Source organism: Pangasianodon hypophthalmus, chromosome 8 (assembly GCF_027358585.1).
Source record: "Pangasianodon hypophthalmus isolate fPanHyp1 chromosome 8, fPanHyp1.pri, whole genome shotgun sequence".
Classification (NCBI taxonomy): Eukaryota; Metazoa; Chordata; class Actinopteri; order Siluriformes; family Pangasiidae; genus Pangasianodon; species Pangasianodon hypophthalmus.
In genome coordinates this window covers 12,023,446-12,037,916 of record NC_069717.1, presented here as the reverse complement: position 1 = coordinate 12,037,916, position 14,471 = coordinate 12,023,446, and the positions used below count along the sequence as shown (strand labels likewise).

Sequence of the window (14,471 nt, the reverse complement as noted above, 5' to 3'; positions counted from 1 at the left end):
CAGCAGTCAGGTGAAATCAACAAGATGTCAAGAAAATCCTACAGAAACAGCTGGTCTTTAATTGGGCTTAATAATTTCATTGATGACAGCTGTATGATAATTACTTTTGAATATGAGATTGAATGTGATTGGTTCATTCTAACACAGCCACATCCCCAATTAATGAAGGGTGTGCACACTTATGCAACCAAGTTATTGTAACTTTTTTATTTTTCCTGATTGTTGATTCACTTATTTTTTTATGTTGTAATTTTAAAATTGAGGGTGGAAAAAGTTCTGATTGATCATGGTTTCATTTTATTCATCACAACAACCTGCCATTTTAACAGGAATGTGTAGTCGATTTATATCCATTGTACATTGTGGTTTATATTAAAATGGAGAGTGGTAAGCCTGCTCTATGGTATGGCTGTAAACTATGGAAGTACATGAAATTTCTTGGCACCCTTAATTGTGGAAAATTCTCTCTTATCCTGATGGAATACAAAAGATGGCAAAAGTAGCAATTGATATAAAATAATATACTAATTCTGTAGATTATTTTGGAATACTTAGTAATTGAGCTTTTGATATCCCTGTTATTAAAAATATTACACAATATTGCAATAAATTCAGAGTGTTTTAAGGTTAGAATATGTTTTATGCACAATGCACTTCTTTCTACATTAGGAGATCTTTTTTCCCCTCGTTAAACATATTGGTGGTTAATTAAATACAGTCATTCAGTAACATTATGCTGTGTTTATTCAGATGACACCAAAAGCCAGTGGAATTGATGCACATCTTTATTTCATGTTCCTACATTTTTTAGTCCAGAACATCTTCACAGAATAATCAGATTTCCAAACCACAGACTGCTAGAGTATCATGGTCTTCATTTTTACAATTAAACATTTGGTTATTTCTTTAAACATATTAATATAGAAGCTTCTCTGAAATAGAAATGTACTTGACTATTCTTATTTACAAATTAACCCCCTACTATATTTTAAACTAGAGGGAAAAAGGGTTCACATATTGTACAGCATGCTGATCCCATTGAAAATGTACTTTTACGAGAAAGTCCTCAACACTGTACATCAAACAAATTACATTCTTAATCAAAGTGTCATGGGTGTCTAACATATTAGCCTTTTATATCATTTTATATTAAGCAGAAAAACATCTATTCCCAGTCTGTACCAGCAGCTTCAACCTGAAAACAACATGCTTTCTTTTCAAATGCCAGTTAGAAATAGAATTTTGTACTCAACCGAATAATTTTAGCTCTATACTGGAAAGACTGGATTCTTGTCTGTTTGGATGGAGCCTTCAATGTCCGGTACGTTGATTATTTATGAAGGGCGTCTGACCACTCTTTACATCTTGCAGTAGCGATTACCATCATGCCATCTGCGAGTCTTCAGAGTCATTTATAGGGGATAGGGCAAAACTTCTGGACAGAACAGAAGTTTATAATAGTGTATATTTTCAGTTAGAAGTAGTTTTTATTTCTTTATACCACAGTGCTCTAGAATTCTTGATTCTAATTAATCAGAAAGTGTTGATTAATTTTGTGTAACAGCACGACTCAACAGTGCCAGTTAATATTCAAATCGCAGGTTTATATGACAATCTACGCAAGGATTGCCGCTCGTATGGAGAACATTCCACATTACCATGTTCAAAAAACGTGTGTAATAGTTGATATGGTGAGGTTTTCTGTGAGGAGACATTTATTTAGCATTTTTCTCCTGTGTCAGCACTTTATAATAGTCAGAGGTAAAGCTGTTCCCTTCAGTTTTCCAAAACAGGGAAGTCTTCAGGACAGAGAACTTCCAGTTTTCTTCAATATTTTTCAATTTTGTCTTATTAAATTCAAGAGAAATTAAAAAAGAGGGCTGGTGTCACGTTACAAAAAGAACTAACTTGTATAATGGTTGTTCATTAAACATTGAACATAACTATAAATGGATAAAAAGTATGACGCTATTTTTTAATTGATTAAAAATATATAATTGTTGGCAAGTTGCTGTGGTATAAGTGGAATAAAACACTTTGGGCATGCTAGTATTAAAAAATAATCAACTTTTTGGTGGTAACAGTAACTCTGCTTGATGTTGAGTGGCATCACACCACTCCACTGTTGATTATTTTCCTGTAACAGCACATCCTGTCATGTTTTATCCCTTACTTATCACATCCACCTACCTGAAAACATGGCCATTTTTTTTTAGAACAGACCACAATCCTTAAGGTTTTCTTTGATGATGATGTCTGTCACAGCATTGAACACGATTTCCACGTTTTTTGTGTCAGTGGCACAGGTCATGTGCGAGTAGATTTCTTTTTCACCTTTCTTCATGTTCAGTTCCTCAAACTGCTTCTTGATGTAAAGGCTAGCGTCGTCATATGTGTTCGGACCTACAGTGGAGAGGAATAGTTGTGACTCAGGAGCTCAGGCATTTGATTCTGTTGTTCACTGTCATTGCTGTCATTGTGTTTTTAAGCAAGACGCTAGACTCCAGGTTCCACTGGAGAAACTCTTGGCCAGACTTGGGTGATGCATGGTGCTTTGTTCAAAATTATTATCTTAATGACAAAATATTTTTTAAAAATCAGTTATATTGCCTATTCCCTAAATATCTGAAATATCTCTGGGGTAAAATGCTGATCGAGCAGAGAACAACTGAAGAGATTCTTAAGAGATTAAATGTCACTAATAGAAACCAGCATAGTGCTGAAAGGCCTAAACTTACCATTATATTCAGGGAAGCAGATGCTGAGGTGAACTTTCTGGATCTTCTGCTCAAAGAGATCTTTCTTGTTGAGAAAAAGCACAATAGAAGTTTTTGCGAAGAACCTGTGGTTGCAGATGCTGTTGAATAGATGAAGACTCTCATGCATGCGGTTCTGAAATTTAAGTAATGGAAGGGAAATTAGTGATATACACTCACTGTCCACTTTATTAGGAACAGTTATCTAATCAGCCAATCATGTGGCACCAGCGCCAATGCAAAAATTCATGCAGATACAGGTCAAGAGCTTCAGTTAATGTTCACATCAAACATTTGAATGAAGAAAAAGTGTAATGTCTGTGACTGATCGTGACATGGATGTTGGTAACAGAAGGGCTGGATCGAGTATCTCATAAACTGCTGATCTCACACACAACGGTCTCTAGAGTTTACATTGAATGAGCGACAGTTCTGTGGGTGGTGAGCAGAAAAGCATCTCAGCTTGCACAAAACATCAAACCTTGAGGTGGATGGGCTACAACAGGAGAAGACAACTTTGGGTTCCAGTCCTGTCAGCCAAGAACAGGAATCTGAGGCTATCATGGGTGCAGGCTCATCCAAACTGGACAGTTGAAGATTAGAGAAAAAAAAATCACCTGGTCTTTTTCCTGTATTCAGCTGTCCAGTTTCGGTGAGTCTGTGCCCATAATAGCTTCAGATTCTAGCTCTTGGCTGACAGGAGTGGAACCTGATGTAGTCTTCTGCAGTAACCCATCCACCTCAAAGTTTGATGTGTTGTGCGTTCTGAGATGCTTTTCTGCTTGCCATGGTTGTAAAGAGTGATTATTTGTGTTACTATAGACTTCCTGTCAGCTCAAACCAACCTGGTCATCCTCCTCTGATCTCTCTCATCAACAAGGTGTTTCAGCCTGCAGACCCTCTGCACACAGGATGTGTAAACTCTAGAGACTGTTGTGTGTGAAAATCCCAGGAGATCAGCAGTATCTGAAATACTCAAACCAGCCCATCTGGTACCAACAACAATGCCATGATTAAAGTCACTGAGATCACACTTTTTCTTCATTCTGATCTTGGATGTGAACATTAACTGAAGCTCTTGAGCTGTATCTGTGTTATTTATGCATTGCGCTGTAGCCACATGATTGGCTAATTAGGTAACTGCATGAATAAGCAGGTGTACAGGTGTTCCTAATAAAGTGGATGGTGAGTGTAAGTGATGTTTTTTTTTCCCGGTAAACCTTGTTCAGGTGGAAACTTTTCAGTTGCATGGATTGTCCACTGTGTGAGCACATGCCCAGTGCGACAGTGATGGCTGCCTAAAGTGTGATGAGGGACTGAACAGCCCCAGCTTAATCAACTCCCTGAAATAGGTTGCTTTGGGCTGCTTCTGAGCTAATTTTACTTTACTTATAGTGTGTAATAATTGATGCATTCGCTGACACGATGACCTGAGATCTGGAGCAAAATGTACTCACCACTTCATCATCCTCTACCAACACCATGTCATAAGCACTCAGAGCTCCACAAAAGATAATGCAGGTCACCCCCTCAAAACAGTGGATCCATTTCTTCCTCTCTGACCTTTGGCCTCCCACATCGAACATCCTGAAGTGGAAAGAAGACGAATGCTGAATTCACTTGCAGAAAGTTTTTTGTTACTTGACAGTGCATGTGTCTTAAAAACGGTGGTCTTAAGAACATGAAGTAGGAATTACTGAGCAGGGGTTGACTGGCTCACCTAAAGTGCAGCTCTTTGCAGGAAAACTGTTCTTCAATGATACCAGTGGTTTTGACTCGAGACCTTAGCACATCCTGCTCTGTTGGGATGTAATCAGCACCACAGATTCTGTCCATGTCACTCAGGTAACTGTGAAATGTACATCTGGGTTAAATGAAAAAGCATGACTGATGTAGAAGTTAGGTATTCAAGCAAGGTATTCTACTCTATTGATCACTGCCATCTTGTGAATTCTTCTACAAATCAGATTGAGTTCTGTGTTGCCAAAAAAGAGGCGGGGGGAAGGCATCAAGTAGTGTAGACCCTGGTGAGCAAGGAGAAATGGCCCTCTCCAGACTGAAGTGATCTTCTGCATGGAAGCATTTCTGATATTTCGTGGCTACATGCTCTCTATTTTATGGACCTGGCTTGGTTATACAGGTGTGTGTCCTTAGATCAGTCATCCTTACTCTCTATGTTATCGCATGGGAATGTTTACACCCTTTGTGAGGAAGATATTAATGTTTCAGTACAGTCTTATAAAATATCAGTAACAGATGCACTAATGTGACTAGGCATTAGTTTAAACAGGGCAATAACATGAATCTTAACCATTAGTTTTTGATGCATTTGATCTATAGAAGTATATATGACTGAAAACCACCATGCATCGCACTTACTAGCCAGCAGAGTCATTGAGCTGATACTCGGCTGCTCTCTCATATGCAGCCTGCACGCCTGAGTCCTTCCACAGTCTTTTGATGACATCTGCCAGCTCCTTGGGCATTGTGCCATCTTCAGTTGAGTCCGCTAGGTTCTGCAATTTCTGACCATCTTCCTGTATGAAGAGAGGAAAGAGGAAGCTTTGGTACAGTTTCATGAAGTCATTATTTGCAGAATCAGTACCATAAGGGTTTGACCTTTTAAACTTTCTGTGTGTAACTTTAAGTGTGCATGTGCATTTTTGCAGGTTGTTATTTAACTTTTATTCATTTAGGAGACTAACAGCTGAAACTGGCTACAGTTCAAGCATACAGCTGATCAGATGAGGGTTAAGAGTCTTGTTTAACAGTGCTCTATGTGCATGCTTATGCGTGTTTGGGTTGAAATGCAAACCTGTGATGCTGGTGATCCGTAGTTAATTCCAAGCATTTCCATGCCTCTGATGAGGGCCAGTGCAGACTGCAGGATGTTGCCATAGATGATGGCTTTAAATGCAATTTGTTCTTCCTTAGTGTAACCACCTTGATGGAGAATTCTGTTGAAGAGCAAATATGAGCATGACCTTGGTGTAAAGTGGACAGTGGTATCACATTGTTATGCATCTGACATAAACCTAGTTTTACTGCTGTCTGAAGGTCACAACTATATTATTCATGTTCTGCATTTAAATACAGTGCCTCTGTGTTTGTACTCACTTCATTTGTTTTACAATGGTGCTCTTCCCTGATTCACCAGCACCTACAAGCAGAGAAAAACATGTAAGTCAATTTATACATATATGTCTTGTAATGAAGCATAAGTCGTTAACTTCTAAAGCTCATTAACAGTATATTCTGATTTGACTTATCATTTTGTGTCAGTGATAGCATTTCTGTTTGCCTTGAAGTTGATTTTTTTTAAAATGTCATCTTCTTAGGCAATGACCGTTTGAAGGTCACTTAAGCATTAAGCCTGTAAATGAAGTGCCTATAACTTGCTAATAGTGCGTGTTAACCTGCTTTTATAATTGACCTAATTGGATTTGTGCTCTGAAAATCTGCTCAGCAGAGACCAGTGACATTCTGATTCTTTTGGTTGCCTCTGTCAGGTCAAGTTAGTGACAGCATATACTGTCAATGACTTCTACAGTAAACAAAAATCATGACCTGAGAGAGTCTGCGTCATTACTGGTACTGCTCAAATTCCTCAATTGCTCATTGGTTTAGTTTACTGTAAGGTTTAGCAAGGGAATAGCTTCCCACGGCCTGATTTGCACAAACAAATTCTTAACAGGGAACATAAAATTATTTATCTAATGTGGCCAATTAGTAGTTATTGCACCTTACTGAAAAGGCCTAGTTGAATACAGCCAATCTATTGGTCCAGCTTGACAGAAAGAAAACACTGACTTTCACATAGATAATTTTAAATAAATGTCATTTGTACAGGGACAGTCCACTGATACTGATTTCCTTCCACTTCGTGCATCATGGGTTTCACATCTACAAGCTATAGGCACAGCCACAGACAGTGAAATGGACTTTAAAGTTAGGTTGGTAGGAGTAGCAGAGCATACAGCGGGAACCCCAGTAAATCCTTTTAGAACAATGCACATGTCCATTGGACATTGTGTTAATGAACCAGCAAGCAGTTTATATTTATCAGTTTTTCAGAAAGACATATTTGACTCTGGGTCGTAATGGAAAAATTAATTAACATTTGTCTCTTGCTTTACACAAGATTCTTAAGAGAAGGGCTAAACAAAAGCTTAAGATGATCTTGGCTTAAATCATCAGAGTAATTGGATTCTGTTCTTACTGCTAGCATGCCGAGGGCCTTCAGGATGTGATCTCTTAAGCAGACATCCATGTGCAGCACTTATAAAAACCAAAAATAAACTACAGCACCAAATATTCTAACTATAGTCAAGCCATCACAAATCTTAAAATCAGAGGACAAATACAAAGCTTGTCTAAAATACTCTTAATAACTGTTGGTGCATTTTATGAACTTAAGGAGGTCAACCATGTCTTCATTTAAAGAAAAAGAGTGTAGTCTAATTATTTTGACCATAATTTACAAACTAAACCCTTAATTATGAGGATTTACATGCAGCTGATGCTTCAGACTGCTGTTACATTAATTGTTGTTGTTTTCCCTCAGGGCTATAGGTAAAAGATCATATTTCAGAAGTATAGATCCATGGTCAACAGTATTGTGATCATACTCATGATGTCAGTTAGAAACTGATCATGGTATAAATATTAACTATAATTAAAAATATCTTTTTAAAAAACTAACTGACATATGGTTGTCATTTAGTCCTGACACTGAAAGCAGATTGGATTGCTTACAAATCATTTAAGCCCCAATCTGTGTCACTGGAGCATCATTTGGCCAGGTTTCCAGCTGGCAAAGATGACATGTATGCTTGGTTTTAGTTGTTCTTCAATGAAACTCTTACATAATCCAGGACTAAGATCGGGCTTGTGCTAAGAATAATGACATACTTCTCTGAACAATTAATTCCACGTTCTGTAAACAGGTCATGTATTATTTTAGATATAAATTTGTCATAGAACTGTTCCCCTTGTAAATATTTCAGTTTATCAATTATTAGGTTCAATGCAACACTGGCTTCACAGCTTCGCCTTCATTCCATCTTTACTGCTCTTATGTGGAAATGTTACTTGATGTTAGATAATAGCAAGTCTAAATAATGTCATTGCTCAAAGTCTCACTGAGAAGATATCAAGCTCAATTTTACAAGCACAAAAATGACTTGTGCTTCCTGTCAGTATGTGGATAATTTTTCAATCTTTAGAAAATCTGTTAGCTACTGCCAACTAACGTTTCTGATCTCTTACAGCAATGGCTTCCTGAGAGATTTTCTAATCACAGACTTAATGGACATTAAACTGACACAGTCTTGCTCTTTACTACCCAAGCGTAAAGCCCTTACCCAGCAGTAGCAACTTGACCGTCCTTGCTTCCTTATCTGCGTCTTCCTGTAGCTGCTTTTCCAGCTCTTTGGACCTTTTGGCCATTTCCTTGTCCTCAGCACTTGCTCCACTGCCCATGTCTCTTCCTCTTTCCCTTCCCTGTCAAGCTCCTGAAGGTGAGAAATTTTGCCAAATTCTTCTGTATTTTGTGGACACCAAAATGGATTAAAAAGTCCTCTTGATCACCTGTCAAAGAGAAGATCCTGCAAAGTCTGCGTAACCTGCTGTAGGTGTGGTTGACTCTCCCTGACTGCCCTTAGGTTAGATGATCAGATGTAAAGTGCTGAAAGCCCAGAGAGAACTGAAGGTCTATACGCTCTAATTCTTCTCTGTCAGGCCTAATGCTTTAGTTCAGGATTGGGGAGGGTTTTACTGACCTTTCCGTCTGAACCAGCCAATCCAATTAGCTTGGCAAATAGGACAAGGCTTTAAAACTACGGAAAACTATGATCCTGTGGGACACTTTGTGCCCAACATCTTGTGTTGGTGTTTTTAAAGGCTAATAGTATGGGTTTAGTATGGGTCTTCTTTTTTCAGTTTTAAGTTTCAGTGAACTCAGTGAACTTTGCCCACTGCAGCCTCAGATTCCTGTTCTTGGCTGACATGAGTGGAACCCAATGTGGTCTTCTGCTGTTGTAGCCCATCTGCCTCAAAACTCGACATGTCGTACATTGTGAGATCCTTTTCCGCTCACCGTGTTTGTTAAGAGAAGTTATTTGAGTTGCTGTAGACTTCCTGTCAACTCAAACCAGTCTGGCCATTCTCCCGTATTCTCAACTAGGCATTTCCACCCACAGAACTGCTGCTCACTGGATGTTTTGTTGTTGTTGTTGTTGTTGTTGTTGTTTGCACCATTCTGTGTAAAGTCTAGAGACTTTGTGAGTTATATTCCCATGAAAACAGCACTTTCTGAAATATTCAAACCAGCCCTGGCACCATCTGGCACCATATGGCAACCAACAACCATGCCACGGTAAAAGTCACTGAGATCACATTTTCCTCTATTCTTATGTTTGATGTGAACATTAACTGGAGCTCTGGACCTGCATCTGCGTGATGTTATGCATTGCACTGATGCCACATGATTGGCTGATATCTGCATGAAATAGCAGGTGTTCCTATTAAAGTGGCTGTGAGTATATAACTTCAGTTCAGTGCTGGAATGTAATTTTAAGGTTGTGTGGAGGTTTGTGTGACAGTATCACAATATCCTGGGAAATCTGAGGGTGAGAAGGTAGGTTTTTTTACATGGATATTATTGAGATGATGTGGAACCATTGTTCTAATGACTGAATTGACCAATACAGTGGTAAAGAAGTCATGTCCTGGATATCCTCACCCCAGCCTTCTCATGTGAGCTAAAGCAGATGAAACCTTAAAGTACTTTGTGTTATATAAGAAAGGCAATAATAAATAAGGGGAATGTTCTCCTCGAGACATCCCATCAACATTAGTTTTGTTCTTATAACATAATTTGTGTCAATTTGTAACCCTTAAAAACTTGATTGCCCTGATTAAAGCCTAATCCATCTTGGCTTAGGTCTGATTCAAAAATGGGTCAAGGTGAAAAGATGAGAGGTAGCTGATGTATGTGCAGCTCACTCCTCTGTAAATCAACACACAGACTGCAATCATGAGCTGGTGCATCAATTAATCAAAACCCAAGGTTTGGCAATGTCAGACATCAGCGCTGACATCATTTAATAATATAAATCCACCAACTTCTCAACTTCACCAAGCTTCAGCCAGATATAATATCTATATTGAAAATATCTACATTGAAATATGAACAAGTTACCTGGAAACATTCTGTCTTCACAGACAACTGAATCGACAGGGCTGCTTTCATTATGGGAACCTATATCACAGCAAGGTGGGATACCAAACCAAACCACAGAAAGTAACCAACTCTGGAGTAATACAGTAGCATCTTCAGTGGATGGTCCAAACACATTTATTAACGAGGAAGGAAGTCTGAGAGTAGCTCCTCCAAATTTAGCCCTCGGCAGTGAAAGGTCATTCTTTTCAGAACCTACGTTAATATCGATTTGGAGGGCAGCAAAATCTCTTGGAGAAAAAGAATATAAGCTTCTTTCCTTTTTTGCTATGGACTAATGTTAGCTAAGAGATAAACTACAAAGTTTATTCATTCATTCATCTTCATTAACTGCTTTATGGTTGCAGGAGATCAGGAGTCTGACTCAGGAGCACTGGGCTTGAGGTGGGAATGCACACTGGATGGGATGCCAGTCTATTGCAGGGCATCCCACCCATGCATACACACACATCCACATTTACACACTCATCCACACCTATGAGAAATTTAGAGTACTCAATTCGTCTACTAGAATGTTTTATGAGGGGTGGAACCCCATGCAGACATGGGGAGAAGCAGGGATACTGGAGCTGTAAGGCAGCAGTGCTACCCACTGCACCAAACACATCACACAGATCATCTTTCTTCAGTCTGTACTGAATTAGTGATAGCACAGTGCATTGCAATCACTCGGCTAAAACACTGAGAACCAGAACTAAACCATGCCGTGCAGCATCCAAATGATGAAATGTGACTTCCGTGTTCTGATAGTGGGGGAGAGCGTAGACTGGTATGGATAATCCAAAAATTTTACGTACTCTTCCTAGTTTTGATTAAAATTTGCAAACATGACAAATCTGATCCAGGTCGAAGGTTGTATGTTATGAATATAGTTCAAATCTGGCCTGGGTACCATCCTGAAACATTAATTTGATTTTTAGCTGTGGCTTCCTAGAGCAGAAATATTGCATTTTGATACCCATATGATACCAGGCTCAAACAGTAACTGAAATCTGATTTTTGGGTAGGATTTTTTTTTCTGTTGGCTGTCTGTAGGCTGTGTGTAGCTTTCTGTAGCTATGTGTTATTATGCCCTTTTTTAAATTATATCTTATTTTTGTAGTTTTGTTGTCTGTAATTAAAGTAAGGTAAGACCTTTATTAAGAAATGTAATAAAGGTAAGTAATTAAATTTGCTTTTTTTGTTCATCACGTAGGCACAATACTGCTGTGACAGCTGTCTCCCGTAAGTGCTGAGACCAAATGGTTTGATCTTACGCAAGTATGCAGTATGATGAAATTGCAATACAACACATCCAGTGATAATAGTCACTCACAGGTTCATAGCCAGAAGCCACCTATATAATAGTATAATAGGTATTATATAAGTCTGCAATCATATTTGATGCATTTAGGGAAATAATTTCCTCCTGTTAATCAGAAACTGTCCTTATTTACACTAATGTGATCACAGGAATGAACTACAGTGCATGAAGTATTTTTTGAAAAAAATTATCTCTTGATAGTGAAGCTTTAATTTCATAAGCTCTAAAAGAGCAAATTAAATCTGGTTACGGCTTTTCCCTTGATGTCTCCTTGAAGTCATCCATCTTCTTCCTCTGAGCAGCACCTTGAAGTCTTTTGCTCTGAGAGCGTCATTTAAAGCAGCGTCGCTTTCTATTTGCAGATAGTCTTATTGCATGGGACTCAAATCCCTAAATGCTTTCAAGAGAAATATAGCAAACTAACCAGGGTATCCTTCTCTCTTCACAGCTAATCTTGTTAAGATTTGTCCGTCCCAGCACCGCCTCATGCACCACATCACGCCTGCTGAGCTGTTGACAAGATTATCTGCCAGGTTCCATGCAAGGGAAGGGAGAGACAGAGAGGCTAATTATGGTGGCAGATGGTTCTTTGCAAACCTTCCTCATCTACAGACCTCCATGGTATTAGCAGAGGGGGATTTTTGGTTTCTGGAGAAGACAAATGTAAATGGAGCACTATAATGCACTTTTTTCCATTTAAGTCAATTCAGCAATTGCTTTTTGGCCAGCTTAAATACTGATTGCATTTAGACAGTGTTCTTTTGCAAGCAGTGCAGAAGAATAACGAAAGATATACTGGCAGTGCAGATGGAGAACACAGATTCACAGTGTTCATAGAATGAACTGCTAGTGCCGAGTTCAATGTAGGAGTTTCTGTATATTGAGAAAGATTACACGTTTTTATTCACAGTCCAATGAACATGTCCCTTTGTTGGCTAACCAAGATTCAAGACTTTCTAGGTCTGTTGTCTGTTTTGTACTCGCTGCTATAGTGACAGAAAAACTAAGTTTTATTTCCAATTATAATTATAATGGAAAAAGGCTTTGACTGTATCAGATCATGGAAAATCAGGATATTATAGCTTACAATGCCACTACGTAAAGCCTTAGAGAACATCACCAGTGCTCAATATCCAGTGTCCACAAAAATAGCTTTTTTTTTAGTTTTTGTGTCAATTCTAGTGTGTGTTTGACTGACTGCTAGTGTGTGATCACTGCAGATGTAGGAGGCCAAAACAGGGCAGTAGATAACATAGAGGTAGGCATTTGTGTGTGGCAATCTGCTCCCAGCTATGATAAGGTTGCTGCCTATAAGTTAGTCTTCTCTGAAGCTTCTACTTAGTATTTAGAGTAGTACTGAGTAAAAACAGTGTAAGGTTTTACAACTCACAACAATATTTCCTTAATTCAGAATTTTACATTTTAATGGAGTGACCTCTGATGTCTCTTTCAGTAGAAATATATAGAATTGGTAATTAATTAATTAATTGTATTTCATTTCACAATTGCATCATGCACGCTCAAAGGAGTACAGTGTGTTCAGACTCTGAACATTCTCAATACAAGTGCTCTGTGTTAATTAGTAGTGAAAGCTGCACTAGGCTCAAAATTTTCATATGGATAATTTTAACACCAGTATGCTTTACAACTGAAAACATCGTCTGTTTATCTTGAGTATATGATTTATCTTCATACGGAAACACTGGGCACAGGGCAGGAGTACAATCCAGACAGGACGCCAGTCTATCACAAGGCAACACAGACAGACACACACACACACACACACACACACAGACTAATTCCTACCTAGAGACAAGTTAGAGTAGCCAATCCCTGTTTTGTGTAGTGAGGAAGGAAACCCACCGCTGGGAGAATATGAGATACTCCACACAGACAGTAACTAGAGCCCAGGATTGAAACCCCGGATGCCGGATCTGTGAGGCACCAGCGCTCTCTGCTGCACCATAAATTGCATAGATTGTCAAACCTTATAAATTGCATATACTGTACATTATAATTTTAATAGTTTAACTCTCTGGAGAGGTTACTGCATAATGCCAATCCTGCAAAACTAAACCAGTAATGTTTAAAGTCCTGAGATAGAACCACTGGCTTCAAGAGTATACCAAGTCTCAAAGTTTTGAACAGGTGAGCAGTGTGCCTCTACGTAAGACTTCACCATAAGACTTTAGGTGTGATGTGGTCTGATGCAAAGTGGAGAGCTGATACCACCCCAAAGTTGATTATTTTCTAATGACTGCATGTATTGGACTATTTTATATCTCTTATATCACAGCAATTTACCAACATTAACAATTTTTTTTTAGATTAAAGAAAGGCACATTTGTTTAAAATCAGTTTATAGCTACATTTAATGTTGTGGAACATCTGCAATACAAGTTAATTCCTGTTATCCTGTAAACAACTATAAACAGTCTTTCCTTCACCAGCCTCTCTTTTTTCTCTCTTTAAGTTAATAAGACAAAGAAGATGCAGCTTGTCGTGTTACTGAGAAACTGCTTAGTACTCCTTCCTGAAGACTTTCACCTGTCAGAAAACTTGCTATAACTGCTACAGTTGTCCAACTGTTACAAAGTGCTGACACAGCAGACGCCATCAAAAAATGCTAAATGTGAGATAAAAATCCCCTCACAGAAAACCTCAGCATATTAATATTTTTTTATTCTGCTATCCAAGTCCCTGTGTAAGTTGTTACAGAAATGATGATAACATATTAAGACAAACCTCTGATCTGAAAATTAATCAACACCTTCTGACCTTTTGATCAGAATCAGGAATGCAGAAGTGCTGTGCTATAAGGGAGAAATATATCACACTACTTGAAGACATTTTAACAATTCAAGATATATTTCTTAATATTTGTATCAAGAAAAATGAGGTCAAATAATCTTTTTGTACTATATGTACTAGTTCTGTTTTGTAATTCCCGGCCTATTTGGTTTATCTCCTTTAGCTACTGACTAACAGTGAATCAGGCATTGTTATAAAAGTACTGACAAAATACCTGATACTTTTAGGAATGCATACTGTGATATAATTTACCTTGATAATCTTTTGTTCTAGCACCTGTCCAAACCTTCAAGACAAACCTTATAGGGAAGCACTCAGTTCTATAGTTTTATATAGAACATTTAAAGATTCTCTCAGAAGG

At 38.3% G+C, this 14,471-nt stretch overlaps 1 protein-coding gene across 1 annotated transcript; it reads right to left on the bottom strand.

Annotated features, from left to right (window-relative positions):
- Positions 1 to 280: 280 nt before the first annotated feature.
- Positions 281 to 9,205, bottom strand: gnat2 (guanine nucleotide binding protein (G protein), alpha transducing activity polypeptide 2). The gene is made up of 10 exons (XM_053236336.1): positions 8,346 to 9,205; positions 8,120 to 8,269; positions 5,874 to 5,916; positions 5,572 to 5,713; positions 5,136 to 5,293; positions 4,477 to 4,605; positions 4,214 to 4,343; positions 2,739 to 2,892; positions 2,191 to 2,403; positions 281 to 1,435 (listed from the first exon to the last, which is right to left on the bottom strand). The coding sequence occupies exons 2-9, from the start codon at positions 8,235 to 8,237 to the stop codon at positions 2,213 to 2,215; spliced, it is 1,065 nt and encodes a 354-aa protein (XP_053092311.1). The 5' UTR covers positions 8,238 to 8,269; positions 8,346 to 9,205; the 3' UTR covers positions 281 to 1,435; positions 2,191 to 2,212.
- Positions 9,206 to 14,471: the final 5,266 nt, after the last annotated feature.